At 42.1% G+C, this 19,859-nt stretch overlaps 1 protein-coding gene across 1 annotated transcript; it reads left to right on the top strand.

Moving 5' to 3' along the window:
- Positions 1–10,976: 10,976 nt before the first annotated feature.
- ccr7 (chemokine (C-C motif) receptor 7) lies at positions 10,977–19,859 on the top strand. The gene is made up of 3 exons (XM_034189066.1): positions 10,977–11,047; positions 17,937–17,986; positions 18,274–19,859. The coding sequence occupies exons 1-3, from the start codon at positions 11,032–11,034 to the stop codon at positions 19,342–19,344; spliced, it is 1,137 nt and encodes a 378-aa protein (XP_034044957.1). The 5' UTR covers positions 10,977–11,031; the 3' UTR covers positions 19,345–19,859.

Below are 19,859 nucleotides of genomic sequence, written 5' to 3'. Positions count from 1 at the left end.
TATTATCATCTCAGTTTGTCAAAGCATTTGATGAGTTCAGTGTTGAACAAGTATGAGGCAAAGAGGATATTTCTGTTAAGTCTTAAATCATCAAAGGCCAGATGTATAAACTATATTGGAGAGTCACGACTATAAGTCTGCACATGACCTGAAAAATGGACATGCAGTCCTTCCCACTACATTTAAAAAGTCATGCATACACCATCAGAAATTAATGCACCATGCTTGAGCCTGATTTTTCTCAGTTTAAAATCATTTTCACAACCATGAAAGGCCACTGCGTCCATCAATGGTAGTCTAGCAAAGCATTAATTCAGCATTCCATCGCAAATCAAAATCTGTAATGATACTGTAGTGATTGTTGCTCTGACAGCAGAGCCAAGATGTCAGTTGATTGAAGGTTTGATGGTTAAGGTTCAGTCTATGGCTACTTATGCTTACATGACGACATAAGACGTGGAACCGCACTGTTTTCCTGATGTGCAAAAGTACCTGGTCTAGACGCCTTGAGAATTTAATTTGTAGTTTAATGTGGTTAAAACAGCCCAGTCTCACATTTTTTTTTAACTCAGTATTCCTAACCCTACTCCTACCCCGACCCTAACCTTAACCATAACCTAATCTTACGCTTTCCCCCCACCCTAACCATAACCACCCCGACCCACCCGCTTCACCTTTAATTTCGTGCAGCCATCACGGAATGAATTAGAATGAATTTGTGCTGCCGTGACGAAAATGAGGCACTTTTCATCACAATATCACGAACCAATAGATTAATGTATATTTCGTGCTGCTGAGTCACAACTTGCCGTGAGACCAGGATGGGTTAAAAACATTTGCCAGTTGCAATATAAATATAACATATAATGGTCATCAGAACAAAGTGCAGTGCCTTGTTACCACCATCAAATTTTTAATCTTCGTGTAACCTCATTACTTGACATCATCGATTTATTAACTTGCGAGCAATTGATCGTTGTGATCACTGGACTCTTGGGTGTTGTTGCTTTGCTGCAATGTCTCTGTACGCTTTACAAGTCTTTCCTGTGCTGTTGTTGTTGTTGCTGTTTTCTTTTAGTATGGCCAAAACTGGTGGTTACCCCACTGAGTCTGGTCTGCTTGAGGTTTCTTCCTATAATCAGAAAACACCTAGGGAGTTTATCCTGATGTGTTGCCAATGTGCTTGCTCAGGGGGTGGGTAAGGTTTAACTCTTGCTCATATGTAGCGCCTTGAGCACAACGTGCATTAAGATGTGGTGCTGGATAAATGAATTGATTTGACGCCACGGTTGTACAAAATAAGCAGAGGCTTATGCAGAATAATTGCATTTCATTATCTCATATAGATCCTGTGATATGGTCAGAAATGCACTTTAGACATTGACCTCTGGTTTGACTTTGACCTTAGATTATGACCTTGACGTGGTCTGTGTTGTGAAAAGATGATCCACTGGGTTTATCCACCATTTTGCATTTTGAAGATGTTGCCATGGACAAACAAAGAATTACCAAAGCAGAATGTCAACACCAAGAAAATAAATAAAGCAGTTGTTTAGGAAGACATATTTAATGTTGCTTTAACTGGAATAATTAGGTGGCGTGACTAGAACATATTGGCACTATGAAAGTGGAGAACAACCTAAAATAACTGTGCCATTACATTTTGCTTTACCTTTCTCAAAGCACTGCTATAGAAAACCGTGCGCTCTGAAGTATTCATGGGGTTTGCACATTAGCACTAGTTATTCCTTTCATAGTTTTCATTTGCAGACACGCATATGCATGATTTTTTTTATCTGTGCTTACTCATTGTTTATACCTCTGGCCGTAAGGCTGGCAGAAATGTGCAGAATACAAAGAACAGAGGAATTAAAGACCTTGAAGCCTGCCAAGCAATGAGCTTCTCGTAAATCAATGGCTGCTAATTGTGCCGCTAAACCCCTCGAGTGAAAGCACTATGTTTCCTTTACAGGCCTCATTGTCATTTGAGCAAAACCACGTGAACCGTCTTCAGCACATATCGATACATATCTTATTCTCTAGCACTCGGGCAGATTCCATTAAAAGCCTTTTTTTAATTACACGAATCATATTCAGTGTAATATTTAACTGTCCTTTGTATTATTGTGTTGTTGGATTTATTGTTACTTTTGCATGTTTTTAAATGAATTCAACACACTTGTGAAGAGCGGAGCTGGGTAACCGCCTCCTTGTTTACTCTCTGTATCAGTATTACAAAGTTGGTATTGTCTCAGGAGTTTGTAGTCAATAGTAGTTGGGTTTTTTTTTTTTTTCTCCTTTTCTTTTTTGTGGGGGGTGGGGGTGGTGAGGGTGGGGGTATTTATTGTCAGCATTTCCTTATACTTGTATGTTGGTTGTGCTGGGATTGGAGCCAGCCCACCTGTAAGCATATCACATGGTCATCAGTGCTGTTCAGTGCTCATCATAGTGTTCTCAAGTTTGCTCGCTACCAATCAAATCAAAAGCAGTATGCTTAGAACATGTTTACGTTTTGATCAGTATTGCAGTTTTAAGCAGAAAAGATTTTAAAAGTACTGTGATCGTGTCAACAGTGTTAACGAGGTTTGCCTAAACATGGAGTTTCATGTCAAACAGCTTGAAGAAGTCGTAAAAATGCAGTCTTAAATGATTTTCCTTTTGCATATTTATAACAATAAAGTTTTTTTTTTTTTTTTTTTTTACATGGAATCATGTGTCATTAGTTGAGTTCCAAAACATGTTTTTGAGATGGTAACAACATTGTATATACAACCCCAATTCCAATGAAGTTGGGACGCTGTGAAGAATGTAAATAAAACAATTCATTTAAAAATGAGCAAATATTTGCACAAAAACAACAAAGTTGATCAGTTTGAACATAAAATATCTTGTATTTGTGGTGTATTCAATTGAATATAGGTTGAAGAGGATTTTCAAATCATTGTATTCTGTTTTTACTTAAATTTTACACAACGTCCCAACTTTCTGAATGGGGTTGTACAACTCCAAATCAGAAAAAGTTGACACGTATGGAGCGGCAAAAAAGCTGCAATTTTTACGTTTACTTTGACTTGCATCTCATTGCAGAGAGTATGAAACCAAGAAAACATTCACCGGAGCACATGGAACAGTTTTGTCTTTTTAGTAAGTACAAAAGACTTTCACTGTCTACAGCGGCTTCTTCAGACTCAGCAGTGTGTAAAAGCAGACCGTTCCTGTTAAGGCTCTTCTACAACCCCTGGCAAAAATTATGGAATCACCGGCCTCGGAGGATGTTCATTCAGTTGTTTAATTTTGTAGAAAAAAAGCAGATCACAGACATGACACAAAACTAAAGTCATTTCAAATGGCAACTTTCTGGCTTTAAGAAATACTATAAGAAATCAAGAAAAATAATTGTGGCAGTCAGTAACGGTTACTTTTTTAGACCAAGCAGAGGGAAAAAAATATGGAATCGTGAAAAACAAAAGAACGCTCCAACACATCACTAGTATTTTGTTGCACCACCTCTGGCTTTTATAACAGTTTGTAGTCTCTGAGGCATGGACTTAATGAGTGACAAACAGTACTCTTCATCAATCTGGCTCCAACTTTCTCTGATTGCTGTTGCCAGATCAGCTTTGCAGGTTGGAGCCTTGTCATGGACCATTTTCTTCAACTTCCACCAAAGATTTTCAATTGGATTAAGATCCGGACTATTTGCAGGCCATGACATTGACCCTATGTGTCTTTTTGCAAGGAATGTTTTCACAGTTTTTGCTCTATGGCAAGATGCATTATCATCTTGAAAAATGATTTCATCATCCCCAAACATCCTTTCAATTGATGAGATAAGAAAAGTGTCCAAAATGTCAACGTAAACTTGTGCATTTATTGATGATGTAATGACAGCCATCTCCCCAGTGCCTTTACCTGACATGCAGCCCCATATCATCAATGACTGTGGAAATTTACATGTTCTCTTCAGGCAGTCATCTTTATAAATCTCATTGGAACAGCACCAAACAAAAGTTCCAGCATCATCACCTTGCCCAATGCAGATTCAAGATTCATCACTGAATATGACTTTCATCCAGTCATCCACAGTCCACGATTGCTTTTCCTTAGCCCATTGTAACCTTGTTTTTTTCTGTGTAGGTGTTAATGATGGCTTTCGTTTAGCTTTTCTGTATGTAAATCCCATTTCCTTTAGGCGGTTTCTTACAGTTCGGTCACAGACGTTGACTCCAGTTTCCTCCCATTCGTTCCTCATTTGTTTTGTTGTGCATTTTCTGTTATGGATAAGATGTGGATTGAGGAGCGGTCCAGTATCTGACTGAACCCAGCATGAAATAATCAGAAGCAGTTCCAAAAAGAAAACATTTATTTTTCTCCCTTTGTGCTATACATGAAATACTAAATAATTAGAGTTCTGGTGAGGTGAAAAGGCGGTGCGCTCTCTCAGCGTCTCAACAGTCGGAGTCCGAACGTTCAGGACTCAGGAGTTCCGCCAACACCCCCCCAGGTGACTTTCCCAGACTGTACTCTGCGAAGGAGGAACAGAGATGAGATTATTCAACACTTATTACTACGAAATATTGTTTAGAGGCAAACTTATCAGCTACACGTTTAGGTCTGGTTTCAAAACTTAGTTCAAAGAAGCTGCTGCTCACAGCTAGTGGAGGATCATTAATCCGCACGCCACTGCCGTGAGGAGCACGCCAAACAATTTCCACCAATAATTACTTATAGCTGCGTATAAACGCCAATTTACATTCACAGACAAACTTTTCAGAATATTCACCTCTGTCGTGTGCTGACAACGTTTGCCTCTCACCCTCGTCCTCCTTCACAGGTGCGATGTCAGACTCTGAAACGGCCCTCAGCGTCCCCACACGGTCGTCGCAAGGTCGTATTCTTCGGCAATCTTATCCAACTCACTGCTGGTTTAAATGTAGTTCTTCATCACTACATTGGTACCAGCTGGAAGTCCTCAGATCTGCACGTGAACATCACAGGTGTCATGGATTGTCCTGATAGAGAGCCGCACGAGAATGCAACAGGTGCAGCCAATCATCGTAACAGAGGAGAGAGACTCTTCTGCAGCACATTTTCCTCAGAGAACAGCCCCAAATCACCTGGGAAGGAAAATAAACACAAAACAACCCAACCTTGTCCAGCCAAACCCCCCCCCCAACACACAACAGTACCCCCCGTCAACGGGAAGCCTCCCGGCGACCGCACAAACCAGACCCAAAAACAACCCCACACATCAAAGGCCAAAGCAGGAGGAGGGCAGAGATCACAGCAGGCAGCAGAGCTGGGAGATGCAGTAGAAAGGCTGGCCGGCATCAAAACAAAAAAAAACATCCCGAAACAACCCCAACACACAAAAACAAAACACAAAAAAAAGGCCCCCAGCATCCCCCCCAGAGAGTACCACAAACATACCCCAGGGAAGCACACCAGGGTAAACACAAAAGAAAAACACAATACCCAACCCAACACCCCCCCCCCCTCCCCCAGAGGACCGTCCCGTCAAACCCTGGGGAGGAACAAAAAACACACAAACCCAAAAACCCCAACAAAAACCCCCCAACACACTAGAACACAGGTCAAAGGAAAAAACAAACAACGCCCTCCCCTAACATGTGGAGACCGACTTCCCCCAGGGGACCTCATCGTCAACCCCAGGAGCAACGACCACGGCAGGAGCCATCCAGGAATCCCCAGGCATACATGGGAGCCTTAACGTCCCCCAGAGGACCGTCCCATCAAACCCCAGGAGATACCCCCACAACCCAGGAACCCCACCCCAGCCCAACACGGCCGGTCGGCCCCACAGTCAACCTCCCCCCCCAGAGGACCGTCCCATCAAACCCCGGGGGGAAACAGGAGGAAGCAAAAACCCCAAACCCCCAGGGATTTCCAAAAACCACCCCAGGAGCAAACAAAAACTACAGAAAGCCCCATTGACCTCCCCAGCACCCCGAAAGACCCTCCAGGTCCGTCGGGAAACACGTCGTGGCAATCGGCACAGGACTACTAAGCCGGAGAAGCCAATAGGAAAAACGCAACCCAGCTCCACCCCCAAGGGCAGGGGAAAACCGGCAAGACGGCCGGTGTCGACCCCCCGACTATACTCCAGCCTACCGGGAGGGGTGGGCAGCGGAAAAGGCGTACGGCACTGATCGGCCCCACTGCTCTGACTGGAGTATATCCCCACTGCCCGACACCTCAGCAATGCCAATGGCGAACGGTCAGAGGCACGCTGAGGCTGGAGAGGAACCGGGAAACAACAAATCCAAGAAAAGAGCCCTGGACCCCCCAGGTGCAGAGGTCCTCATGGGAATGCCCAGCAACCAACCTGCACCACCCCAAAACACCAAAGACGAACGGCCAGAAGTGAGTGAGGCTGGGGTTAGGGGACAGGGAAATAAAAACCAACAAAATAAAACGACCCATTCCGCCAACAAAAATTAAATAACTATAAACAATATAAAAAAAAAACCACACGCTTACCTGAGTCCAAACGAACTCCGACCAGCCAGCCTGTTCACCCCACCAGAACTACCTCAAGTGCTATACACAAAACCTGGTTTACAAAAACTCCCATTTATATCCCACAAAAATGTCCATAAAACACCTGGAGCCATGTTATGATGCTGTCTCCTGACGCTCGTTTGACCGGGGCAATATGGCTGTTCTGACCCTTCCAAGTTGCATTGGCTCATCCACTAGAGGAGCTAGAGGTCCCGTCGGAGGAGTCTCAGAGGAACGAAGAAGAGGCGGTCCAGACTTGTGTCGGGGAAAACCCAGAGACAAAACACCCCGCTCGGACACTCGCCCTCTCTCTCGTCCACGCTCCCTAATCCGATCGTCTAGACGAATAACCAAAGATATTAACTCATCTAAATCCTTCGGTTCATCATGGACGGCTAGCTCGTCTTTCAGGGAGTCATTCAACCTGTCTACAAACACCCCCCTCAAAGCAGCAGCATGCCAACCAGACTGAGCGGAAAAGACTCGAAAATCCACAGAATAATCAGCTGTGCTTCGTCGCCCCTGTCGGAGGTTCAGCAATCGTTGAACCACGATATTTGTTTTCATCGGATGATCAAAAACCAAACGAAGTTCACGGGAAAATTCATCAAAGGATTCTAGCAGTGATGATTTATTGCTCCCGAATCATCTCCAGGGGCTTCTGGACTTTCTCCTGAAATGGAACTGCTTCTGCCGCTGGGTCCATATTGGTTTGGCCGGAGAATTCTCTTATGGATAAGACGCGGATTGAGGAGCGGTCCAGTATCTGACTGAACCCAGCATGAAATAATCAGAAGCAGTTCCAAAAAGAAAACACATTTATTTTTCTCCCTTTGTGCTATACATGAAATACTAACACACAACATTTTCGATTTTTGAGACATATTGCTTTAAGTTTTCTGTCTTGATGCTTTGATGTCTTCCTTGGTCTACCAGTATGTTTGCCTTTAACAACCTTCCCATGTTCTTTGTATTTGGTCCAGAGTTTAGACACAGCTGACTGTGAACAACCAACATCTTTTGCAACATTGCGTGATGATTTACCCTCTTTTAAGAGTTTGATAATCTTCTCCTTTGTTTCAATTGACATCTCTCGTGTTGGAGCCATGATTCATGTTAGTCCACTTGGTGCAACAGCTCTCCAAGGTGTGATCACTCCTTTTTAGATGCAAACTGAGCAGATCTGATTTGATGCAGGTGTTAGTTTTGGTGATGAAAATTTACAGGGTGATTCCATAATTTATTCCTCAGAATTGAGTGAGTCCATATTTTTTTTCCTCTGTTTGGTCTAAAAAAGTAACCGTTACTGACTGCCACAATTTTTTCCTGATTTCTTATAGTTTCTTAAAGCCAGAAAGTTGCCATTTGAAATGACTTTAGTTTTGTGTCATGTCTGTGATCTGCTTTTTTTTCTACAAAATTAAACAACTGAATGAACATCCTCCGAGGTCGGTGATTCCATAATTATTGCCAGGGGTTGTAATCACTTACAGGTGTGTAAGATAGAGGGGGCGCTCTTAAGCCAATGTCACTGCTCTGCACACAACCAGTCCAAGTACAAACGTACATCAATACGATGTAATAACACAATTATTCAAGGTATCAGTAATGTACAACACAGCTGTAAATAAATGTAAACTACACCCAAAAAGGGTTGACCGAACTTTATCTATTTTATTTATTTATTTTAGTACTAACAATGAAAATGAACGTCTATCTAAAGTACCCGCTGTTTATTATAAATAAATTTAAAAAAAGAAACACCCAAGTGTATCCGGTATACTTCTCCACATAGCGAATTTAAAAATAGTGTCACCACCTCTCAAAGATTTGGAGGCCCTCTGAATACCCCAGAATTTGTTAAATGCCCAGGAACCATTACTGATTTGATTTGAGTATTGTGTTGTGCGATAGCGTAATTGAAATTCATCTAACTTTTAGTAGAGATTTTGTTTGACCAATGTGCCCAAGACTCACAGTTTGACACATAGAGCACATGGGTACTACTGCAATTGATGAAATAAAATATTTAGTCTCCTAGAGTTTGCGCATTGTGCACAGTTTCCACATTTATAAAAGCCCTCAGGTGGATTAGTGAGCTCGGTAGCATGGGGCGGGGAATTCTCACATCTCAATGAACAAGTCGGTCTCTAATATCACAAGAATGTCGAAAAAGTAAAATGTGGAAAATCTGAAAACCTGAGAGACGTTTGCATTACTTTGTAAGAGACACCAATGCTTCTCAACTTATTGTGTATTTTCCCTCCTGCTATAATACAGACTGTCATGTATAGAGTATATGGCAATGAAATAGACGTCATGTGAGAATCACTTTTCTCATTTGGGATTGTAAATAAACACGAGCACTATACTAGAACTATGCATAAAAAGTATGGATGAGACCACTAGTCGTAATAGTTGACTGACTAGCTAACATCTGACTAGTCGGCTATTTGATATTCATCGACTAGTCGAAAGCCATTTATTAAGTTCATTTAGCCTTTAAAAGAATAGACCTGCTGGAGCTGCCACCCCTCGCTTCACTCAGTGAAGAAAGTGTGTGAATCTCGGCAGGTGAATTATCTCAAACAGGTAGTCTATGCCTAGTAAATGAATGCAGGTATTGTCTTCATGCTAATGCTGTTTCTTGTATTTGATTTTGTGCTTATATTTGTTAAAATAAATGTCACATTTGAGTTTTGCCATGAAGATTCAAAATTGGCGTAATTCATTCAATGTTAAATTTAATCACCGATTAGTCCTTTAATGATTTTCATTACTTGTCCCAACCCTAGTAAAAAAGTGTTTTAGCATTAATCTAAAAAAAAAAAAAAACTAGTGAAGTTGTATGCAAAGTCTTGTGTCAGAGTGACTTTCTGTTATGTTTTGTTTGCATAATTGTCCTCTGCAGCAGACAGGTAATGGAAGTGGGTGAGATGAGAAGGATTCGAACCAGTTTCCTGTTTTCAGTTCAGATCTCCCATCCTCCAAAGTTTTTGTGCTTTGCTGTGCTATACACTGACAAAAATCAGCATGTTTCTTGGTGAGTTATGAGTTGTAGAAGAATTGGTGTTATACGCAAACTTTATTTTTTTGTTTGTTTTGGTTACGTGTTAAGATGTAATCATATCTGGCAGTGCTTTATTCTGTGCTGTGTTGCAGCTTGCCATGCTTTGTACGGTGTGGTTAACACCGCCTCAAGTGAAACTTCGCAACCACAACCGCACTGATGTACAGGTGTGCAGACAGTGTCTTTGCAGAGTTAGTGGGCAAGAAATGTGTGCAAAAGGTACCCGGCTTGTGTAGTACTGCAAAACAATGAAGGATCACATAATTACATCACACACCCTTTACAGGAAAACAAAGAACCAAAAGACATACAGTTTTCAAATAAAATAACAAGATTTCACTGCAGAGCATTTCAGTGGATAAGGTTCTCACCAGCCAATGTTCAGACCTGGATTTGAATCCTCATCATGTTACCGGTTTGTGTCCTTGATTGAGACACTAATCTGTATTGTCTCAGTCCACCCAGCTGTAAAAATGTGTACCGGCTTTGGCTGGAGTAGTAAATGTGAGGCAGCATTGTAAAGCACTATAGCAAAGCAGTCCTTTTCCTACTGTGCCATTTACAGGAAACGAAAGCCTACAAATTTGTGCAGCTGTTAAGCACCTGTCCTCTCCAAGTTAATTCAGCCTCTGCAGACTGAGTGGTGACTTTGAACAGTAGTAGTGTGACTGTTATGGTGGTACTTTTATAAATAGTTATGTGTAATACCTCAATCCTGGCTGCTCTGCATTAATAAATAGCCTCTTTATACTCAAAAATATCAATGCAAGACTTTTGTTTTCGGCCTAATTTTTCCTGCATTGAAGTAAAAGATCAAAGAATTCTTCTATACACAGTAAAGACTTATTTCCCTTATTTTGAAAAATTTTTAGAATCTGTACATTACCTTTTATTGTGATCATGTGATCATGTTTATTCAGGATCCACCTTCCAGGCCAATCAGGTGGATGGAGTATCGTGGCAAACCTATAAACATTTTCATCTTTTCAATCAGCTCTTGAAAAATAGGACTGAAAAAAAGTGTTGCATTCATGGTTTTGTTGAATGCATAGTAAAACTGATAAAAGCCAACTAATTACACACACATCAAAGTTATTTTATTTCATTTTTTCCTTTTTTACAAGCAAACAAGATGCAATACAATGGTCGTTTGTAGCCCTGTCTCGTTTCAAAGTGTTATTGTACCATCAGTTTCAATATATACAACTATATCTATTACCAGTGCAGCTTAATGTGTAATACACCACATTTAATTGAGTTTAAATTCATTTTGCATGAAGCACATTTTAGCTGAAGCATGTGGTTTTGTCGTACGATGCTCGAGCACTAAAGGGAAGTTTCGTGAGGCTGCTTTGTGCAGCAGGGGGAAACCACCAGCACAAAAGCATTTGACTCATCTGCGTTTGGTGGCTTCACCTGCAGCATCCAACTCAGTCAACATGATCTCTGCCAATCGTGAGTCCTTTATCGATACTTAACTAAATAAAAGCATGCATGTGTGTGCTGCCATTAATTATTATGTAAAAGAACAAAAGTTTATTTATACATAGACTGACAGACTTCATATTTTATTTTAAATCAACTAATTGTGCTTGACAAACAAAAATCGATTAATTATTAACAATACAACTGTGATCTGTGAAGCATGAATTAACTTTTTGAGATGATTAAATCATTTATGATGTGTAAAACAAGAAACTGGTAATTGTTTATATTTAATGTACATATTTATATGGAGAATTACAGAAAGTTGTTAATATTGCAGTTTTTATTCACTGCCGCATACCAGTGTATTATAGTCTGACAATTACCTCATGAATTGCATATGTGAAAATTCATATCTATTTTGGATCTAAAATAAGTTATTTTAATTGTTTTTAAATCTGGGTTTAAACACTGGTTTTAAATACTGGGTGTGACATCTTGACAGTGGAAGGAAGACAAGGAGATTTGGTGGTGGAACAAAGGTGTTCAGGAAAGCATAAGGAGAAAGACGGTGAAAAAGAATTGGGATAGTCGGAGAGATGAATAAAGTAGACAGGAGTACAAGGAGATGCAGTATACGGTGAAAAGAGAAGTGGCAAAAGAAAAGGAAAAGGCATACTTGTAGCGATTGGGCAAACAAAAGGACACGGCTGGAAAGGATGTGCAGCAGGTTAGGGGAGGTGATGGTCCAGTGGTTAAGCGTTGGACTTCAGACCAGAGGATCCTCTGCTCAAACCCCAACCAGACTGGAAAATCACTAAGGGCCCTTGAGCAAGGTCCTTAATTCCCGAGTTGCTCCCGGTGTGTAGTGAGCGCCTTGCATGGCAGCACCCTGACATCGATATGTGAGTGTGTCTGTGTGGATGGGTGAATGTGAGGCATCATTGTAAAGCGGTTGAGTGTCTGATGCAGATGGAAAAGCGCTATATAAATGCAGTCCATTTAGGGTAGTAAAAGATGCAGATGGTAATATGCTGACAAGTGAGGTGAGTGTGTTGAGAAGGTGGAGGGAATATTTTGTGGAGCTGATGAATGAAGAAAATGAGACAGAGAAAAGTCTGGATGATGTGGAGAAATGCAAGAGATTAGTAAGGATGAAATGAGGGCAGCTATGAAGAAGATGAAGAGTAGAAAGGCAGCTGGTCCAGATGACATTCCATTGGAGGCATGGAAATGTCTAGGAGAGATAGCGGTGGAGTTTCTAACCAGATTGTTTAATACAGTAAAATCTTGGAAAGTGAGAGGATGCCTGAGGAGTGGAGATGAAGTGTGCTGGTTCCTAGTTTTAAGAACAAGGTTGATGTACAGAGCTGCAATATGTACAGAGGCATAACGTTGATCAGCCACAGCATTATATTATGGGGAAGAGTAGTAGAAGCTAGGCTTAGAAAACAGGTGAAGATCTGTGAGCAGCAATACGGTTTCATGCCGAGAAAGCGCACCACAGATGCAATGTTTGCTCTGAGAGTACTGATGGAGAAGTATAGAGAAGGCCAGAAGGAGTTGCATTGTGTGTTTGTGGATTTAGAGAAAACTTATGACAGGACACAAACAGAAGAGCTGTGGTTTTGTATGAGAAAGTCTGGAGTGTCAGAGAAGTATGTAAGGGTAGCACAGGACATGTACAAGGATAGTGTGACAGCGGTGAGATGCACAGTAGGAATGACAGATTTATTCAAAGTGGAGGTGTGATTACAACAAGGAGTCCTGTTTTGTTTCCAGTGGTGATAGACAAGTTGACAGATGAGATCAGACAGGAGTCTCCATGGACTATGATGGTTGCAGATGACACTGTGATCTGTAGTCAGCATAGACAGCAGGTCAAGTCTAGCCTGGAAAGGTGGAGATATGCTCTGGAGAGCAGGGGAATGTAAGTCAGTAGGAGCAAGACTGAGTACATGTGTGTGAATGAGAGGGTGCCTGGTGGAATAGTGCAGTTAAACCCCATTTACACAGAGTCCATGACCGAGTTGTGATTGAAAAACAGCTTCTGCTCACTCTTAATGACTCCCACTGGGGTTGCAGGCTGGTCACAATGGGGTCTCCATGGTCAGAAAAAAGACCCCTTTTGGTCACCATCACTCTACATCACTCCCCATCAGTCTCCATTAGGTGTGCAAATGTACTGAACTGTTTAAAACACTTGCACAAGTTGTGCGACCAGTTAACAGATACATGGGTCTCATAATTGGTCTTGATAAATTCTCACATGTCTCAGCTCACTCTCAGCTTGATCCTGTGAGTCGTAATAGACTCTCAATTGACTCTGCATGGGGCTGCATCACTGATCGTGGATATTAACATATGTTTCATTCGCACAATTCCGTTGAAATGCAAGCTTGTTGTCATCGTAAATAACAGATCACATCGGAGACCAGCCAAGACTTGTGGGAGTTGATAAAATGTCATGATCTTGTATGTTTTCTACAGGTCTCAGTCCGGTGTAAATGGGGCATTACAAAGAGGAGAAGTGGTGAAAGTAGATGAGTTTAAATACTTGGGGTCAACTGTCCAAAGTAGAGTGTGGTATCTGCAATATCTGCAAGAGTGAAAGAGAAAGTTTATAAGACAGTAGTGAGAGACCAGCTATGTTGTATGTCTTAGAGATGGTAAAACTAACAAAAAGACAGGAGTCAGAGATGAAAGTGGCAGAGCTCAAGATGCTGCGATTCTCTTTGGGAGGGACGAGAATGGACAGGATTAGAAATGGACATATCAGAGGGACAGCTCAGGTGGGACGATTTGGAGACAAAGTCAGAGAGGCGTGACTGAGATGGTTTGGACATGTGCAGAGGAGGGACTCAGGCTATATAGGGAGAGGGATGCTGAGGATGGAACCACCAGGCAGGAGGACAAGAGGGAGGCCAAAGAGGAGGTTTATGGATGTGCTGAGGGAGGACATGCAGGTGGTTGGTGTGACAGAGGAAGATACAGAGGACAGGGTGAGATGGACATGATTGATCAACTGTGGTGACCCCTAATGGGGGTAGTCGAAAGAAGAAGTTTTTAAAACCCAATTCGCTGACCAAAGTGACAAAAATAATTTTTTTCTTGTTGGCATACTCTTTATTTAAGGTTAAATGTATCTATTTATTCATTTTTAGGCACTCTAAGAATCCATCAATAAATCCAACATGGTTGGGGCAGTTAGGTGAGTAGGGTGCTCACTAACCAAAGGGATGCTGGGTTAGATCCCCAAGAGTGACTAAATATCAACGTATGACAGAACATCCCAAAACTGCTCAACCTTGGGCTACACTGGATCCAGACCCATAGGTGGATCTGGGGTATGAATGGACTGTAGCCCTTCCAAGAATTCTGATCCAGCCCTATAGCACCCCCCGTTTCCTCAGCACCCCTGAGATATTGATTATAGACTGCACCGGAATCAACCGAACAAGTTTGCACCTGTCACATGATGTAAGGATGTAAGTTGTTTTTTTTTTGTGTTTTTTTTTTTTTTTTGTATTATTACAGCCACCCAAGGTAGTTCATTTGTGCTATGATTTTCAGTTCTGTGTTTGTCTGTGTGTGAACAAAATACCTTGAATAGTTTTAATCCGATGTGGATCAAACTTGGTGCAATGACTGAAAGTCAGCAAAGGTCCAAGTGGATTTTTTTCCCACCTAGGAAAAATAATAGTTAAAAATCAAGGTCACAAGCCATGGTCAAAACTTGGGCTTGATGCTTATATATACAAACACAGTAGCACTTTTGGCTCATAACAAGAAGGTTGTGGGATTCTCATCTGGGGCCTTTCTGCACAGAGTTTGCATATTCCCTTCATGTGCTGCAGTTTTCTTCCACATATAAAGGTCAGGTGAACTGGAAACTTTAAATTGACCATAGGTGTGCGTGTGTAACGGACGTGCCGTGCAGAAGAAGTGAGTGAACCTCAGTTGATAGAGGCTGTGGGTTTTAGCCTCGTGGTCAGACTGCTCCCATCTCAGAGATGTGAGTTCAAGCCCAGAGTGGGATGAAGCACCACAGGTGACACATGAGAGTGTGAAAGCATTCGTCTGAAGTGAGAAGTTACTTTTTGTATTTGCCATCACCTCTGATCAAACTCAAGATAACAGTTCCACCTTCACTCACTGTGTCGTGCCAATGGAGTATAAACTTGGCAGAAAGGTTAGTGAAGGATTCAGTGGTTTACTTTAATTCAGAATTGATGAAATGTCAAGGCCACACAGAACCAAATATTATGGTATCACTGAATCACAAGAAATCAACTTGCTGTGTGAAACATGTGCAGCACCAGGGGTTCACTCTCTAGGCATCCTTCTTATTGTTATTCTGTTTAATCCGGTGCGATAGAACAAATATAAATAACTTCCATGTCAAACCAGGTATACTAGAACCTGATAAAATTGAGAAGAAAGATTTTATTGTCCTGAGTTTTGCCAAATTTTTCAGTTGCATTTGTGTCATGTCAATGTTGTGTTGTAATTCGTAACCAGTAACTATTGTTAGCTGTATCAGTTGTGTGTTATAAGTGTGAATTAACAGCATGTCCAGAGTAGGCACACGAGATTTACTGTAAAAATGCATATTTGCACACAGAGGATGAATTATGGGTCCTTACCTAATATTAGTTAACTAATGTTGGGTAAGGTAAATGCTAGCTTTAGCTAGCTAACGTCAATCATCAATCAATCATCTTCAACCGTTTATCCGGAATCGGGTTGTGGGGGCAAGAGCTCCAGCAGGGGACCCCAGACTTCCCTTTCCCGTGCCACATTGACCACCTCTGACTGGGGAATCCCGAGGCGTTCCCAGGTCACTGTGGAGATATAATCTCTCCACCTAGTTCTGGGTCTTCCCCAGGGTCTCTTCCCAGATGGACGTGCCTGGAACACCTTCTGAGAACCATGGCCTCAGATTTAGAGGTGCCGATCTTCATCCCAGCCACTTCACACTCAGCTGCGAACCGATCCAGTGAGTGCTGGAGGTCGCAGGCTGATGAAGCCAACAAGACCACATCATCTGCAAAAAACAGTGATGACAGCCTGAGCCCAACCAAACTGGAAACCTTCCTCCCTCCAACTACGCATCGATATCCTGTCCATGAATATCACAAACAGGACTGATGGCAAGGCACACCCCCGGCAGAGGCCAGCCCCCACTGGAAACAAGTCCGACTTACTGCCGAGCACCCGAACACAGCTCTCGGTTTGTGAGTACAGAAATTGAATGGCCCCGAGAAAGGACCCCCTCACTCCATACTCGTGCAGCACTTCCCACAGTATCCCCCGGGGTACATGATCATACGCCTTCTCCAAGTCCACAAAACACGTGTAGGGGAAACCGGAGCACGGTGAATCACAGGGCACAGTGAATCAGTAGTTATATTTGCAAAACTACATATTTTTGCAGCAGTTATACCATATTTTTATGCATATGCTGCCACAAACAACATTTCTCATCCACTGTGCCCTGGCTTCCCTTAGACTGGATGGGCATAGTCCCAGGTACCCTCCAGGATCCTTGTGACAGTGAAGAGCTGGTCAGTTGTTCCACGACCAGGATGGAACCTGCAGTGTTCCTCTTCAATCAGAGGTTCGACTACTGGCCGAATCCTCCTTTCCAGCACCCTGGAGTAGACTTTACCAGGGAGGCTGAGTCATCTGATGCCCCTGTAATTGGCACACACTCTCTGGTCCCCATTTTAAATATGGGGACCACAACCCCAGTTTGCCACTCCCTAGGCACTGTGACTGTCCCAGACCTCAACACAATGTTGAAGAGACGGCTGCCAGCTAATGTTCGTTAGTTAAACAGTAACTTAAGGCAAAGTTAGAAAGTAACTAACATCAGCATTCATCCATAGATGTGACAGATTAATTCAGAACCTCTGAAGTTGAGAAAGTAAAGTGCATTAAAGAAGCTAGCTAGCTACTTTAAGCTGCTTAAGCTTAATTAATGCAATTATGGGAGTGAGGCAGGCAGAGGAGAGGTTCAGCTGAGGTAAAGAAATACTATCATCATTAACGTTGGGGGCGTCTGAAATTATATTACAAGATTCTTCCAGGTATGAATATTGGAAACACAGTAATATTTAAAAATCCAGGTAAGGAGGATTTACTCTGTTTTGTATCCCCATAGCACAGATGCACATTGCATTCACTGGAGTTTTTTTTTTTTTTTTACAAAAAATAGACACCTTATCTTGTAATTACAAGAACAGGTATCATAATTATGAGATCAGAATCTTGTAGTTATGATATCAGCAAATGTGCCACATTGACAACTGCTTCGCTCAGAACCACATACTGCACATCCACGAAAAATGTCTTTATGCAATTCTATTGCTTCCAATCCCTCAGTAAAGACAAGCATGAGAATTCCAGAGTCATAATCGAAAATCGGCCGATTTGTAAATGCCGACGATGCACTGTGATCAGACACAAACCCAGTCTCACATCATAAGTTGTTTCTGGGTGAATGAAATTCCCTCTTTGACATACAGGGGTTCACCCCCAGCCGAGCGCATGTCAGTCTGGGTGCCCCGTGCCCCTCCCCTTTTTTTTAATGTCATATAGTACTTTTTATATTTGTAAGGTGGCCTTGAGTGTCTAGAAGGACACCTACAAAACAAACAAATAAATAAATAAATATTAATAATATTAATAATAATGATAATAATAAAAGTAGTAGTAGTGAATCAACAGCAATGTGCATCATTTGGCAAATGAGAGCTTTTTCGACAAAGACACATTTTGGTCTTTTTATACGAGCTAAAATAAAACCACATAATGACTGGCTGCATTGGTCACCAATCTTTGAACCACACGTATTGTCAGTCATAATTATCATGAAGTTTGAGCTTCTCGATTTTCATTCAATCTGTTTTCACAGCTTTCCAGAACCTTCTGCCAACTCTACTGATGTGGCTGCTGAATATCAAGGTAAGAATAAAAACATATGCTCACAACAACCGCAGCAGGCCTCGTGTATCAAAGCTACAGTGACATGATAGAGAAGACGACTGTTGTAGTTCTTGTCAGTGAATCCACACAGAGTGGAAAACAAGCCATTGAGTTACCACAGCCTTCCTCTCACGTGCTCTGTGTCTCCTAAGGAAGTGGTAAAGGTGTGAAAATGTCATGGTGCCAGTGAAAAAGCAGCCAATTTAATTTTCTCACACGATATCTGAGTTGCCATTTTTCTTATCTGAGCTTATCTTTGATTACAGACCTGCTCGGCTCAACAGGAAAACAATACGAGCACAACGGAGTATTACTTCGATGACATTAACCCCTCCAGCATTGATTATACTGGATATGTTGAGTTGTGTGTGAAAGAATCCAACTATAAGTTCCGCCTCTGGTTCATGAATACCTTCTACTCCATCATCTGCATTCTGGGCCTGGTGGGGAACTTGCTGGTGATCCTCACCTTCTTCTACTTCAAGCGTCTCAAGACCATGACTGACGTCTACCTGCTCAACTTGTCGTTTGCAGACTTGCTCTTTGTCCTGTCGCTACCGTTTTGGGCGGCTAACTCCACGTCGGAATGGCTGCTGGGGCTGTTCGTGTGCAAAGCCATTCACACGGTCTACAAAGTCAGCTTCTACAGCAGCATGTTGCTTCTCTCTTTAATCAGTGTGGACAGGTACTTCGCCATCACCAAGGCCGTCTCTGCACACCGCCATCGCTCCCAAGCAGTGCTTCTCAGCAAGGTGACATCAGTTCTGGTGTGGGCGGTGGCGCTGATTTTCTCTGTGCCAGAAATTGTTTACACCAGTGTGAATAACAAAACATGCACACCGTTCTCCAGTAGTTCCGACCCGCTACGTGTTGGCATTCAGATCAGCCAGATCATACTGGGTTTTGTCGTTCCACTCCTTGTCATGAGCGTGTGTTACAGCATTATTATTCAAAGTCTTTGTCAAACTCACAGTTTTCAACGGAATAAGGCTATTAAAGTGATTCTTGCTGTGGTGGCAGTCTTCCTGGTCTTCCAGACGCCTTACAACGTGGTCTTATTTTGGACCACAATCGTCACAGCCAAAGGAGGAACCACAGACTGCCAATATGAGAACAGTCTACTCTATGCCACTGATCTTACCCAGGGTGTGGCTTTTCTGAGGTGCTGCCTGAACCCCTTTGTCTACGCCTTCATTGGCGTGAAGTTTCGTCATGACCTGCTGAAGCTGTTGAAGGATTTGGGTTGCATGAGCCACGAAAGGTTCTTCAAATATACCAGGAGCAGGAGGAGCTCAGGAGCCACAGACACAGAGACCACCACCACATTCTCCCCCTAAAACCAGACTTCAGCACCGACAATCATCTGCGCAGACCTACGAACAACACAGTGGACTGTTCAACATCAGGATAAAACCCCAAAGCAAAGCAGGTGCTACAGCATCTGTACATATTGTAGCACATTTTAAATGCTTTGTCTTTCATCTTTTTAAAGTGTTTTACTTGTACATCAAGAACAAGCTATAGGGGAAGTCATTACAACACATAACCCTTGCTACGGTCCAAAACACCCCATCTTGCAGTTTTTTAAAAGGTATTTCATATTTTTGTTACGTCACTTTATCAAGTTGCTACAAAACATTTTCCATCCCAATCATAGGAAACTTCTACGACATCTTAGAATTAAAAAAACAAAAACAAAACAAAAACTAAAAAAACTGTGGCCACATACTCTACTTGTTCTCACTCTTTATACAACCCCTGGCAAAAATTATGGAATCACCGGCCTCGGAGGATGTTCATTCAGTTGTTTAATTTTGTAGAAAAAAGCAGATCACAGACATGACACAAAACT

Source organism: Thalassophryne amazonica, chromosome 15 (genome assembly GCF_902500255.1).
Source record: "Thalassophryne amazonica chromosome 15, fThaAma1.1, whole genome shotgun sequence".
Lineage (NCBI taxonomy): Eukaryota > Metazoa > Chordata > Actinopteri > Batrachoidiformes > Batrachoididae > Thalassophryne > Thalassophryne amazonica.
This window is presented reverse-complemented; position numbering and strand designations above follow the sequence as displayed.

Coding starts and splice junctions, on each gene's coding strand:
- ccr7 (XM_034189066.1), top strand. Junction 17,987..18,273: donor TGTGGCTGCTGAATATCAAG/GTAAGAATAAAA, acceptor CTTTGATTACAG/ACCTGCTCGGCTCAACAGGA.